The following is a 14,039-nucleotide window of genomic DNA, read 5'->3' as shown; positions in this document are numbered from 1 at the left end:
TTTTTTAGTCTTGAGCAACAAGTCTGCACGAGTTGTGCACTTAGAAAGCAAAATCAGCATTCAAGCTTTTATCAGGCCACCTGGCTGAGTTGGCACACCAGAAAGTGTGTTGTTGGGATCATTCTACTGTAGTTCCACTGTACTGTGGCAACTTGCTAAAAAGCAAATAAAACAAGGGCAACAAATGCTGCAGCTTGCTACACTGTTCTTTTTTTATTTGGTTTTCTGTGTCTGTGTGCTGTTCAGGCTTTCTTAATGCATGACGCCCAAACATTACTAACGTGCTTTTATTACTGTCCAATCTTTAGGTGTATGCACCATCTCCGAGTTCTGATGAATTCAACAGAGAATCTCCAAGTTACCCGTCTCCTAAGCCACCAAGCAGTATGTTTGCTAGCACTTTCTTTATGCAAGGTATGTAAAAAATACTTTTCTATCTGAGTAGATAGAACTTGTTCTCTAGGCAGGAATTTGAAGTTAGCCACTATTGTATGGAATCAGCGGGCAAGCTTCAAGTGACATATTGTTCTAGATCTTATGGTTATGCTGTATATACTTTTTAAACAGTTAGATGAAGGGAGCTGTCTGTTGATTTAAAGTTTTTCTTCTGACATTAATTGCTGACTGAAATTTAAGGGGATTATACACCAGGCCAGATGGACAGAATCCCTCATCCTTTGATTTGTGGGGGCTTCAGAGCAGCTCACTGGAGTGATAGAGAAAAATGAGGTGAGGGCTTCTTGACTGTTCTGGAATTTGACTGTGCAATGTCAACTAACAGTCCAGATTCTTAAATGCTTGTATATCCAGCATGCCAAAAATAAGGAGTTTTGAATTGAACAAAACGAGAGCAGAATTCATTTCCACGGCCTCACGTCATACAAGTAGCTCATGCTGCACTCTGAGGTTTTAGGGCATATTGAAAGCATAGCCTCTAAGTATGGCAGTTTACAGAGCACTTTGGTTTGTACTGCAGAAGGAGAGCTGCATTGAGATGCTTGGGTTTAAGGCTTATGTAACATAGTAATTTCAGTTACTTAAATTTACTGTTATTAAATGTTTTCATATTTTTATGGTACTAAGGTATTTTAGACTATAAATTGCTTGTTGTAGATTAATAGACTTTTTTTTTTTAACTATATGTTTATGATGAGCTCTCCTTAGCCAAACTTCTTTCCCTTCACTCCCTTTTTTATTATTTCTATAGTCTGGAATTTTTATCAACACTCTTGATATAAATCTGGCCTTGCTGAAGGTCTGTGTAATTAGCAGAAGTACTTGATATTTTCTCAGCTGTGGTAGGATTGCATTTCAGCTCTACAGCCTCTTTTTTTTTTTTTTTTAATAAATATAGCAGCGGCCTGGTGAATGGAACATAGGAGACACAGTATAAACTAGACACCATTTCCTTGCTGTTGAGTAGCTGAACCATATATTCTTTTTAAATAAATCTGTAAAAGAAAGCAGAATTCAGTACTCTTCTTCATGAAATGTCTTCTTTTTTTTCTTTCCTTATTATTAACTATTCCTTACATTAAAGATGGGACCCATAACTCTTCTGACCTCTGGAGTTCATCCAATGGCATGAGCCAGCCTGGCTACGGTGGAATGCTGGGAGGCTCCTCTTCCCACATGTCCCAGTCCGGCAGTTACGGCAGCCTGCACACACACGACCGTTTGGTACGTACAGCATGGACTAACATCGTTGTGCTTGTCTGTGGGGAATCTCTCCTACAGGAATTTGTGTCTTGTTCACTGCTCATGTATGGCAGTTAAAGAAAAAACACTTGTCAGAAATCACAAACTTACTGTGTCAATATACATTTTTTTATTTTCTATATAAAGGTATATTGATCTCTTCACAGGATGGATAAGTTGCTTTCTTTAATAAAGAGCTGGTGTTGTATATTCAGTATCTTACAATATTGATATTTATTTAAAGACTACTTAATGTCTTATGTCTGTTTTTCTTATTTTTAGAGCTATCCCCCGCATTCAGTCTCACCTACGGATATAAATGCCAGTCTTCCTCCAATGTCTAGCTTCCATCGTGGCAGTACCAGCAGTTCACCTTACGTAGCTGCCTCACACACTCCACCTGTCAATGGATCAGACAATATTCTGGGTAAAAAGTTCTTTTTATTTCTTTTTCCTTTTCATTTTTCTTTATTTACAAGAAAATGAAATTTAGGCTGCACCATATATACCAAATTATTAAGATTTAATTGATAGTGTGCTTGTAGATCAGGGATATCAAACCACTGTGACATTTCTGCTCTCAGTATGGCTGAAGTGAGCCACACTGTTTTTCAACCAACTTACTGGTTTGCTTGCTTTTGCAGTCACTTGTATGCTTAGGAAATTGCATTCATTTAATAGCAGTTATCCCTCTACAGTTTTGTATAGATGAACGTTCACATAAACGTGGTCTGGTATTACGGTGTTCACAGCTCCTGTATTACTCATATATTGAGCTGGAGAAAAGCAGAAAGACTGCTTCTTTGGACTTCAGGGAGGTTTGTGAGCTGTGTGGTAAATTTCTCCTGTAACTGATTTGGAACTGACTGAGTAGCACTGTGGTGGCTGGTTTTAGCCTCTTCTATGCTTTCCTAGAAAGCACAAAATATAATTCAATCTGTTCCTTGTCCATCCTTGATAAATATGACATGATCTGATCAGTTTCCTTTGTCATCCTTTTGATCAACTTCTGATCAGAACACAGATGAAATAAGTGCTTCCTATTTTGACAGTTTGCCTCTTTAAATTTTCCACTCTTCTGAAGATCATAGATTTAATGATACACTACATCTCTTTTGATACAGACATAGAAATTAAATGGTTAGAGATGACCCTTTTCAGTTTGATGTGATTTGCACTTGGCTTCCTTTTAAATAAGCAGCGACACTTGGCTTTGATTTGGGAATATGTTTTCAACTCACATCTTCAACAGATTTTCAGTTAATGAATCTGCTTGTAAAATGCCACAAAAACTGAACATTTGAGTTGGATGATTTGGATTTCAGGCTTGAATGGGTCTTGCTCACAGTAAGAATTTTTATACTAGAAGCTGTTAAATTGTGGAAAGAAGATTGTCTTTTAAAGAGTCTGCCTCATCCAAAATATGAGATCCTTCAAAGAATTCAGGTCCTTTTTGTGCTTCTAATGGGCAGGTCTCCAGGTTTCCTCTTGGTTTGGTGTTCAGAACAAAAGGACACACTAAGATGCTTGCATGCAACAGGACAACAAAGTCAGGAGCAACAGGAAGCTTGATGGTTCAGAGTTTTTCAGAGATTTTGTAAAATAAAATGAGTACAGCATCAGGAGCTAGAGCAGGGGAACAAGGAGGTGTACAAGGAGCTGCTCAGTGCGTTCAGCTTTTGGAGTTAGTTAAATTTGCAGCACTTCTGTGATGATAGTTTAGAAATAAGCTGCAGTAATGTAATTAGTATTTTGTTTTTGTCTTTAGTCTGTGGCCCGAGACGACAATTTCAGTCATTTTTTTCTAACTATTTGTTGGTCTTTAAGTTGTTTTTTTAAGAGGAGAACATCTAAATTTAAATCTAATTGTTTTAATGAAATTTTTAAGTATAATGCAAACTGATTCTGTTGACAGTGACTTCCTTAGAATATCCATTTAACCAGTGGTTTCTCAGCTGTTTTGTGATGAATAAAATATTGAAAAGGAAGTTCTCAGCTTTGAAAATAAGAATTGGGTTTGTTTTCCACCTTGCAGGAAACAGAGGAAATGGTGCTGGAGGCTCACAGACAGGCGATGCGCTTGGGAAGGCATTGGCATCTGTGAGTAGAAGTTAAATACTCAGCCTTCATGATGTATTTTGACCGTTGCTTCCTTTATTTATCTTTGTTCATTTTATAATATCAAACTGGGGTTTCACATGTGAAGATACTCTACAGATGTCCACAAAAAGACAAGTGGAAAATGATGCTCTCATTTGCAGAAGACTTGTTTTTGCCTTCTTTTTGAGCTGCATTTGTCCTAAATTTTTGAGCACCTGAAAAATGAAGTTATTTATACAAAGCAAACAGCAATCATAAAGAATTTAGGTTTAATTCTTTTCCAGTGTTCTAGTTAGTCATATTTTTAATCTTACTCATAAGCAGGTCTTGCCTGAAGTTTCAAAATGTGTTCTCAGTGGCTGTGTAAAATGGAGGTTTTTGAATGCTATCCTGTTTGTGGGGAAGTACCTTGTACAACTACTTGTGCTTAGCAAGTAGACAGACTGGTTCTTTAGATATAAATGACTGCTGTGCAGCCCTGAAAGATCATTCCTGGGTTACATTCTGTTTCCCTAAAGTTATATCAGTAAATACAAATGTGCCTAGTTGCACAGATCCTATTACTCTGCTTCCTTCAAAGGATCATATGTTAAAAGATTACCAGATCTGATAATGTTTGTCATGTCCATATTGGGTAGGAGAACTCTGACCTGCTGGCTTTGGGGAGAAAAATGTTGTCCTGTTGCTTTTGGGGATTCAGCAAGCAGATAACAATTCACAAGTACAGAGGGCAGTTAACACTCTCCTTTTTGTCTGGTTGGGACCTGTTAGAAAAGAACTGACATCAGATCAGTGCTAGGAATAGCAATGCTTGCATACTCTGTGAATGTTTCAGGATATCTGTTGTTCTGCAGCCCTAGCAGATTTCTGTTCTAAGTTTGACGTGCTGTCCAGCGAGACCTGGGGGACTTGGTGATGTTTTCCATTACTCTCTTATTATTATTATCGTTACTATATTCTTGTCTTTTTTTTCTGTTTGAGAGATCCTCGGGTGTTTTTGCCTAAATCACTAGCAAATGAGGCTGACGCTTTGAGAAAAATTCTAAGTATATTGGGAGTGGAAGTCGGGGCAGAAGTGTTTAATCTAACTGGTGGGTGGGCTTTGGTTGTCATAGAAACTTGTTTCTGTCATCCCGTGTTGCTGCTTGGCAGGAGCAGCCAGGTCATTCCATAAATCATTTCTGTCGTAGCTGATGGTGATGCATTCCATCTGCTCTATCAGCACATGCCATAGTCTGCACACTCAAAATCCCTCTCCTCCTCCATCTGCTCCCCGAGCCGCACGCACCCAGCGCTGTGGGCGCGCAGTGGGGCGGCAGCGCCGGGCTGAGCGAGGGCACGGCTGGGCCTGCAGTGCTGCCTTGCTGTGAAGGTAGTGCCTGAGTTCTGATGGAGAGAGGGCCGTGGAAATCCGTCTGTGTGGACAAAGTTGCGATAAGCACGGAGCTCTCTTGACTTTTTTTTTTAGAAGGCCTTTCTGTTAGGGTTTTAAACGCCACCGCTCCAACTGTTGGGAGGAATTTCCAGTTGCAGAATTCTGTTGATGTACATCTCACAATAGGCCTTTCATGTGCGAAACATCAGAGGATACGACATTTGTTCTTCAGTTTAGGTATTAAAGACCGTACAGAATAGTATGTGATTAAACATGTAAGGCCAGATAATACATTTGCAAAGGTTCTTTTATTTTAGGTTTAAGCCTGGATAATTGTGGTCTTAATCTCAGGGTAGGCAAGAAAGAGAATTGTACATGAAAGTATTTACACAAAGTTCCCAAAGCCCTGTGGATTATGCATTAGTTTGGATAATGAACTAGTATAGATAGAAAGAAAAGAAAATCTGGGTATTCGTGCCATTTCTAATGTGTTTCCCTGAACATTTGCCAGACAATAACCCTTTAAGATTGTGCCCACGGAGGGTTATATGGCAGGAGAAACATCTGGTTTATTTCATCGCCTAATGCCAAATCAAAACACTTGGTCTTTAATTTAGAGGAGATCAAACAGGAGGGCTGTTTAACTTTGCTGATTATATCAGACCTCTTTGTGATAACTTATGTTTTGATTCCTACCTCAGAACTGGGGTAAAGGCCTTTGTACGATCTGGTAGTTAAATAGCCACTGGTCCCCTAACAAAAGGAGAGAAAATGTAGGGAAGTTGACTTCTAAAAGTAATTCATGAATTAAGTTTCTTTGTTGCTTTAGACTCAATAATATTAGCATAACAAAGCCTAACTGAAATGTACACTGTAGTGTTTAAAAAATTGGACTAACAGCTCCGAGGTTTGGCTCTGCGGGCTCTCAATTGTGCGGCTTTTGTCTGAGAGCCTTTTCATTAGGCCCTGGCATATTGGCACCCTGCTGATCGGAATGGACCATGACTGATAGGAGGAGGAGTCTCATTTGTTGCTGTAAAATGAGGCATGTTACCGTTTAAGCCTGGCAGAAGGTGTCAGGGTTGTTCATCATTGGTCATTTAACAGTAGAGCAACCAGGGATGCATGCAGGATGAGTTCTGGCTTCGTGGTTGTTTGCGGCTCTTTCTGCTGCTGCTGTTGTTTTTTCTTCTTAGAAAATACACTGAAATAAAATCAGCAGGTGAAGTGCTGGAAAACAGTCAGTTCAAAGAAAGCTGAAGCTCCTTTATCCTGGCAGAATTTCATTTTTCAGCGTTTTATCTGTCTGTGGAGCTCCTTGCAGTTCTCGTACTGACGCTGAGTGCCCTGACCAGGGTTTATTTTGTAGTGATGTTACTTGTTCTTCTCAGAATGCTTTATGTAGCGTGTGTGAAAGGGATGAGGTGTTTCTGTTAGGGAGGTGAGAGTCTTTTCTAATGTGAAAGTGTGACAGGCCAGGAAGGGGCGTCTGGTTTATTGGGTCCTGCTTTTGTCAGTTCACAACACAGAAAATGCAGCTTAACCAAGTCTCAGTTGTCAGCTCAATGTTGAAATGTCATTGTCTGTGTGAAGAGACATCAGCTTCTCTGCCAGGGAAGATTTTCCTAACTGCTGTCTGATGACTAACAAATCCTGGTGTCTGCTCAAGTAAAACAGGTTTGAACTGATGACCTGTACAAAATATGTTCTGCAGTCCATAGTCAGATTCTAAGTCTGTTCAGTTCCTTTTGCAAAATGACTTTTTGAGGAATCTTGAAATTTTAAGTTCTCATTAGAGCTTTGAGTATTATGTCTTCTATTTTTGTGGGTCCGTTTTATTACATTAATAGCAAGGATTAACTTATTGCAAGTGGAGATTTCTTATCTTAAGGGAGCAACTGATACAAAAATAAGAAAAATTAAATGTGCTGCAGTATGAATTAAAAGCAACAATTCCACATGGTTTTGTGTTGGGAGGTTTGGACGGTAATGAAAGCTGAATGCTTTCTCCCAGTTTTCTCTCATGAATTAATTTTTAGAAGATAATACATTGACTTATAAAAGCTCTTCTCTCGCTAAAGACTTGGAAGTTGTTATTCCTCTATGTTTTTCTGAAATGATTTAATTATCTGTGTACTGTTACATATGGTTTGCATATATTGTTTGCCTTCGTTGATTAAAAAAAAAAAGACTGAAGTTTTTTGTTAAAGTAGCAGGAAGACGGTTATATTTGTGTCACTATCAAATATGGGCTGTGATTATTTTGATAACTGCCTTAAAATCAAAGTTCTCTAGACATTTGAAAGTGTAAAAAGCAGAACTATGGTTTGGGTTTTATTGGATTTTTATTTTGTCAAGCCAGCATCAAGAGTGTCAATTAAAAGCATGTAAAGAAATCCTAGTAGTTCTTTTGCTTTGTATTGTGATATGTACTGATATAAAAACTTCTTGTCTGTTGTTAGATTTATTCTCCTGATCATACCAGCAGTAGTTTTCCATCAAATCCATCAACACCAGTTGGATCACCATCGCCACTTACAGGTATACATACTGTTTACCAGTACCTTGTTTGTTGTTTTAAACAACCTCCTTGGAATCACAGTAGGAGCAGCAGTAGCTTCCTTACATGGTTAATCCTATATTTTGTTGATTTTTCCATTGCATTAAGCCTAATTTTATAAGTTCAGATTTGTAAATATTTTATGAGCATTCACTCAAATCCTGACAATTGACATGGAAAATTAGTTCTACTAAAGTGATCTTAGAAAACATTGGTTAACCATATACCAGTACTACTAAATCAGCTATAAAAATGTCTGTACAGATCTGTGCCATTGCAGAGAAGGAAGCAAGAGTGATTTGTGTATTTGTTGTTTTAAGCTATATGTAGAAATTCTGTGGCAGCGTTCAGTGACACACAGCAGGTGTTTGTTCCCTCTAATGAAAATAAAGTAGTTTATGAGATCATTTTTTACACAGGGTAGCTTTTCATTCATATCTTTCATGAATGCTTTCATTCTGTGGGAGAAGAATTTCTGGCATTCTTTCAAAATAAATGCTGTGTATTGCAGGCACCTCTGTCACCTGTGCTTTGTGTGTTACTGGTGTGAATGTGGGAAGAAGCATTCCAGTGTGGAGATGAACTATGGGCAGCTGCCTACAGCTATTAGTGGGTAGTGCAGCTTTCACAGATACTGTGGCCTCAGCTGTCTAGTAAAAGTTGAACAGCTGTTCTCTGTACAGAGAGGACTGTGAAAGCTCCATTGACTTAAATTTGTTGTTTAACAAAGAACTAAAATTACAAGCAAGATGATGTAACTTTAACCCTGTTCTTTCCTGTAGTGCAATTTGCTGAATTATTTAAAGTTTGTAAAACACTTCCCATTCTCAGTTGTTTAACTTACCCCTGCGTATTCCTGGCTGATGGTCACATTTTTTGCCAGAGTTGCTTTGTTTCCTTTTGTTTTCTAATAAAATTAGCTTCTAGTGGAAGATGTACAGAATGAGCTTAGCTGAAAACTTGGGTAATCCAGGTGAGTCAGTCAATCAAGTCACTGCACGTAAAGTCCAGACATACACATATGGATGTGAATTTGCCTGTTTGTGTATGTAATGTCACTCAGAAAATGTGAATCATTCATACGTCACCAGTGTTTAATGATCACTGTTTGGGTTATCTGTGGACTTAATGGATTAGGGAGTATCTGATATGGCATACCTGAACAGCTGTTCTGGGCGTTTTTTCTGTAACTGAAAAATCCATGATAAATTGAGTAATTATGGGATTAATGGAGTTTTTGATTTAGTGATTACAGTTGACAAAAGAGTCTTGTGTAGCCATGTCGTGCTGAAAAGGCAGGCCAGACCAGGAAATTCTTACTCTTGTCTTTCGTAACATGAAAGCAAATTCTGAAAATAGCTCTGTGGCTGAAGAAAAATGTTCCGACATTTTGGAGTATTTACAATTGAGAAGAACCCAGTTTAAGTTTCCTGATGAGATACTACACCTACATTTGCTGAGCAGGGAAGAGCTATCGAGATGCTAGGTTTAGAATGCAGGTTTCAGGTCTCTAAAATTTGGATTTTCTTTTTAGTGTTAATGCCACTGTGGGAATGTCTGCTAAGCGTAAAACTCCCCAGTTTGCACTTTGATTTACATTCTTTATTCTGGATTCTGGTGACTCAGAGAGCAGTTGAGAGAAGCAGATAATGCTGAAGTCCTACTCAACCACAGACTTAGCATCTGCTTTACAGTTATCCATGCTCCCTCCTTCTGTTCCCTTCTCCTCCCCCCCCCTTCAGTTTCAGTGATACAGAATTTATCAAGCCTTTGGTAAATTGCTCCAGTAGTTAATTACCTTCATTTATGAATCTGGACTTTTATCTTTATTCCCAGATGAGTCACTAAGAATACAGTGAGGCACAATGTAAAGTAATTACTACTCTATTTATTCTTATTTGTACTCCTGGTGGCCATTTTCTGTCCTGATCGAAAAAGTTACTGCAGATAAAAACAAATGTCTTAGCTATACTAAAATAATGTATTTTAAAGCATTTTAGCCACGATTGCAATTTTCTCAGTGTGGCAATGTGGCAAAGGTTGATGTTTGTTCACCTCGGCTTCTTACTGTTTGGGATTGGAGTAAGGTGTAGTTCACCTATCCCTCAGTTGTAAAGTAGAGATGTAGTAACTCCATGAGGCACTAAAGTACATGTGGCCTCGTTGGAGTATTAAATGGTTTTGTTGTTGAGTTCTTCCTTGCACAAAGGATTAGCAATTTTTTAATTAAAGTAGAAGCATCGAAGATAACGTGGTGAAAACCCTCCAGTCCCCTCTTTAATTTCTAATTGTACATAGACATGTTTTACTTCTTGCATAATTCTAATGATTGCATGCACGTGTGTGAAATCTACGTACAGAACCGATCAGTGGGAGCCTCGGTGCTTTAAGAATCCTCCTCGCAGGCCCAGGGGCATCAGAATGGCTCTGCAGCTCTGAGGATGCAGGAGCAGCCCTTGGCCTCCTCTGGTGTGTGTTTGTTTGAAAGGGGAGCAAGGGGATTAGTGCTGGGGAGATTCAGAGGGAGGAACAATACTACCGTGATTACTGCCGATGACCCCTGTAAATCCCAGCACTTGCCCGGCTTATTTGTTTTTTTCGTGCTGCTGTGTTGGTGCTGCACTAAAAGCTGCAGTTGTTAATTGCAGGGCTTGTGGTGCCAGGATGCTTTTTAACATAATTGGTGGATTTCATGTACAAACTTCTCTGAGGGGGAGTGGAATGAGGGAAGCAGGAAATCAGTGCCATCTGGCAACCTGCAGACATGGGAGCAGAACGCACAGTGCTTCCAAAGCGCTCTAGCATTACTAGAGGTGCTGTTAAACACTGCAGGTTCCAGTTGGGGTGTTTGGTCGAAAGGAGAACGGGTTTTTGCCTTGGTTTGGCTTTCCTCCCAGAGTTTTGTCCTGGGCTTTCATTAAGGAAATAGCGCCGTTTTCCATTTAAAAACACGATCACACTGGATGTGCAGGCGCTGAGATACGTGTTTTCTTAATGGTTTGCCTCTCTGCTCAATATTCACTGCTGCTTTGCTCTAGGAGGTAGCATGCTCAGTCCTGCTAGTTAGTAGCAAGCCCTTGTTAAGGCCTTCATTATGGTCTTGTCTCTAGAAATAAAATTTGGACCAAATAAAAATTCAAATGTTAAAGCAAGTGCACACGTTCTGAAGCTGTTTCACGAATATACTTGCAAAAATGACTTAAACTCTAGGCATCGTTGCTGGCAGTAATGCAGAGAGAAGCTACAAGTCCAGACTTGAGTATCAGTGTGAAAATTTGTAACGACAACCTTCCTCTGTGGTGTCGTGGTATCTTAAAAGAGAAACAGAGCACAGTTACAGGAGCTCTGAGCTGTTACGAAACTGGAGATGTTTTATTTTGATTTTTTTCAGTTAGCAAGGAAATGCTTGGCTATTTTAATAGCTGTGAAAGCTATAGTCCTTTTCTTAAATAAAACTCTTTCTTTAAAAGGTAACTACTTGCCGCTCCCCGAACAAAGGAACTGTAATGTTATTAAACCTTTCCCAGTTTTCCAGACGTAGAGCTCTGGCTGTTATTGAAAGAACAAGCCCACAGGCTCTTCCTTTAATGAGCTGCTTTGGATTGTATGTCCATAATTTATTAATGTAATTGCTTTATTATTACATTTGTATGGCTGAAAGGAAGCTGTCTCTAATGGACATAGAATTTCATGTAGTATCTTTATAAAAGATGCATTATTGTTGAGAAAAATACATGCTGTACAACTTCAGGCTTTGTTTTAAAAGTACTGCTTTATTAGTTATTGCATTTCACATCTCATTATTTCTAAATTTTACATAATAATTAAGAACATTTATTCAGATTAGAATTGGTATGTACTGAATTTGCAGTACGTAGGTAATATAGGCATAATGTGGATTTGCTGCACGGTCAGTGATTCTTAAACTGAAATGAAATCTGTTCCAGTTTACCTTGAGTGTATCTGAAATAAATGGAAACTCTTCGAAACTTGGAACATGCTACGATCTGATTTTTTATTATTATTATTATTTTGAATGAATAAATAAAAATGCTCCAAAATACACAAGGCAGAAAAAGCTTTTAGGTCCTGCTTTAAGTTTTCTTCTGTAGTAGAGAGATGTCATATAAGAATAAATTTTGGTTATCAATAATACATCGTCCATTGCATTTTGTTAAATATTTTTGATGTAAACTTCCATGCTGCTTAAGACATGCTTACATCTACTGAACGTAATCTGAAGGAAAAAGAAACAGACTGTTTTTTTTAATGCAGACTTGCCCAGGAATTTCAGGTACTGTGTGTAACTGTTGGGTGAATTTTTGTACTGTCGAAGTAATTTGAAGCTGTCACTGCTTTGTCATCCATAATGCATCTAACCCTACAGATGTCAGGATATAAAAATTATCCCTCAGTGAGACAGAATGAAGGAATTTGTCCTCCTTTGTAAATCCATATGTTGGCTTACCTTTATGCAGAATATGTTGGTTTTAATTATGTTAAGAAGTACAGCATCTGTTTCCTGCTTACGCTGCATAAATCTGTGAGCTAACCTAGACAATTTTGACAGGTGCCAGTCAGTGGTCTAGGAGTGGAGGACAAGCCCCCTCATCTCCAAACTATGAAAACTCTCTACACTCCTTGGTAAGAGCTGTTGAAAGCAACATACTACTTTTTACTTACGAGTTGAAGGCTTGTTTTTGTGTAAATCCTGCATATCATTAACGGGAACAGTAGGATAGCATTACAAATGAATTCTTTGCTAACAAATGGCCTGTTCAGTTGAACAATATAAGACGTGCAGGGTGTGTCTTTCACCATCTGTTCCCTGGGCATCAGGCTTCTGTGCTGAGGACAGCTGGTGCTAAAGCACTGTTATGAGATTCTGGTACCTTTTCACAAATCCACGGCTAATTCTTATCTAAAGTTCAGTCTGCAGAACAGATAAAGACTTCATGCCTTCACGTTTACTCGTCCTTCCCCCTCTCGCCTTGAAATGGTAATCCCTTGGGCTTGTTTTCATTACCCGGTCATTAAAGTATTATTTATTATTGTTTATTATTAGGGAATGTTCATTTATTAATTAGTGAAACATTTTACAGAAAAACTAAATAATCTGTTGTAAACTTAAAGTGGATTTATAGCTTCAGCAAAAGCTTTAAGTTACTGACTCCTTAAGTCTCTGATGCAGCATTGGGAAGGAAAGGGGAAACTTTGAGGGAACGCTGAGAAGGGTTTTGAATACTCATGCCTATTTCTGGTTTCAGAGATTATTTCTTCTCCTGTGTCTAACAAGAATAAATTTAAATCAGTTTTCTCTTGAATATTTTTGTGGTTATATTGAATTGATATGTACACCTTAGAATCCTAACATAACGGCAGTGTTAAATATTAGCCTTTTCTTATCTTGGTATAATCAGATTTCTGTTGCATTAACTTGACTAACAATTTATTGCTGACATGCACATCAGCTGTTTCCTCACCTCTTTTTTGGATTAATCTTAACCTATGCTTTGCTTCCTGTTCTGTCTTGACTTTGCCAGAAAAATCGAGTTGAACAGCAACTTCACGAGCATTTGCAAGATGCAATGTCCTTCTTAAAGGATGTCTGTGAGGTACTATTTCAATTTAGATGGTGCCTTTTTGTGTTTCAATTAATGCTTCCTTCGGATTCCCCGTTAAAAACCTAAATGAGTGTAGCCTATGACCCGTCCTTTGACTCCAACATTCTGCTCTTTCAGTTTCTAGAGAGCTGCAATGTCAGAACTGGTTTTGCCGTTTTTTTTTTTTTTTCTCCCGAAGTATAAAAAATAAATGAAGGCAGAAACCTATTCTGCAGTAACATTTGGAATTTGTTTTTATTTCTGAAATAGCTGTTGAAGATCAGTTTTAGAAAGTAACTTTTGTCCAGTCTTTTTGTGGTACTGGCTCTCAAAAAGCCACTGCCTCTCTTAATTGTTACCAATGTGTTGAGGCTGATTTGGTGATCATTCTTTCTTGCCCAGTATTAGCATATTTTGTAGCTCTTCCTTTTTTCTTGTTCATGCCATGTAATGGAAGCTAAGTAATATTAACCTTATAATAAGCTTCACTTTAAAAGCTGCCACCTATTTGTGGAATGAATGCTATCTTAAGCAAAATCTCCAGATATCTTTCCTTTTTTCTGTTTGTTTGTAGTGCTGGTAGGTGCTTTTGAAGTCTTGATACTGTATTTCATCTTCTGTCTTCAGTGTCTCCAAGGTAGAAACTGTTACAGTAGAAGGAGTCTGCAGCATTACTCAATAATGACTGTTGCTGGTCCTCTTA

General features: G+C 38.4%; 1 protein-coding gene across 6 annotated transcripts in view; it reads left to right on the top strand.

Annotated features, from left to right (window-relative positions):
• The first annotated feature begins 289 nt into the window (after positions 1 to 289).
• Positions 290 to 14,039, top strand: part of TCF12 (transcription factor 12) — a 30,586-nt gene continuing 16,836 nt past the window's right edge. For 3 of the 6 annotated variants that reach the window (XM_010717267.2, XM_031555268.1, XM_010717266.2), the window contains exons 1-7: positions 290 to 414; positions 1,541 to 1,680; positions 1,981 to 2,125; positions 3,734 to 3,798; positions 7,636 to 7,714; positions 12,304 to 12,377; positions 13,277 to 13,348. In XM_010717267.2, the coding sequence (XP_010715569.1) occupies positions 387 to 414; positions 1,541 to 1,680; positions 1,981 to 2,125; positions 3,734 to 3,798; positions 7,636 to 7,714; positions 12,304 to 12,377; positions 13,277 to 13,348 (603 nt within the window). In that variant the 5' untranslated portion in view covers positions 290 to 386. The remainder of the gene's footprint in view (positions 415 to 1,540; positions 1,681 to 1,980; positions 2,126 to 3,733; positions 3,799 to 7,635; positions 7,715 to 12,303; positions 12,378 to 13,276; positions 13,349 to 14,039) is intronic. The other 3 variants (XM_010717268.2, XM_031555269.1, XM_019619399.2) reach the window with 1 other exon arrangement.

This window comes from Meleagris gallopavo, chromosome 12 (genome assembly GCF_000146605.3).
Source record: "Meleagris gallopavo isolate NT-WF06-2002-E0010 breed Aviagen turkey brand Nicholas breeding stock chromosome 12, Turkey_5.1, whole genome shotgun sequence".
Taxonomy (NCBI): Eukaryota; Metazoa; Chordata; class Aves; order Galliformes; family Phasianidae; genus Meleagris; species Meleagris gallopavo.
This window is presented reverse-complemented; position numbering and strand designations above follow the sequence as displayed.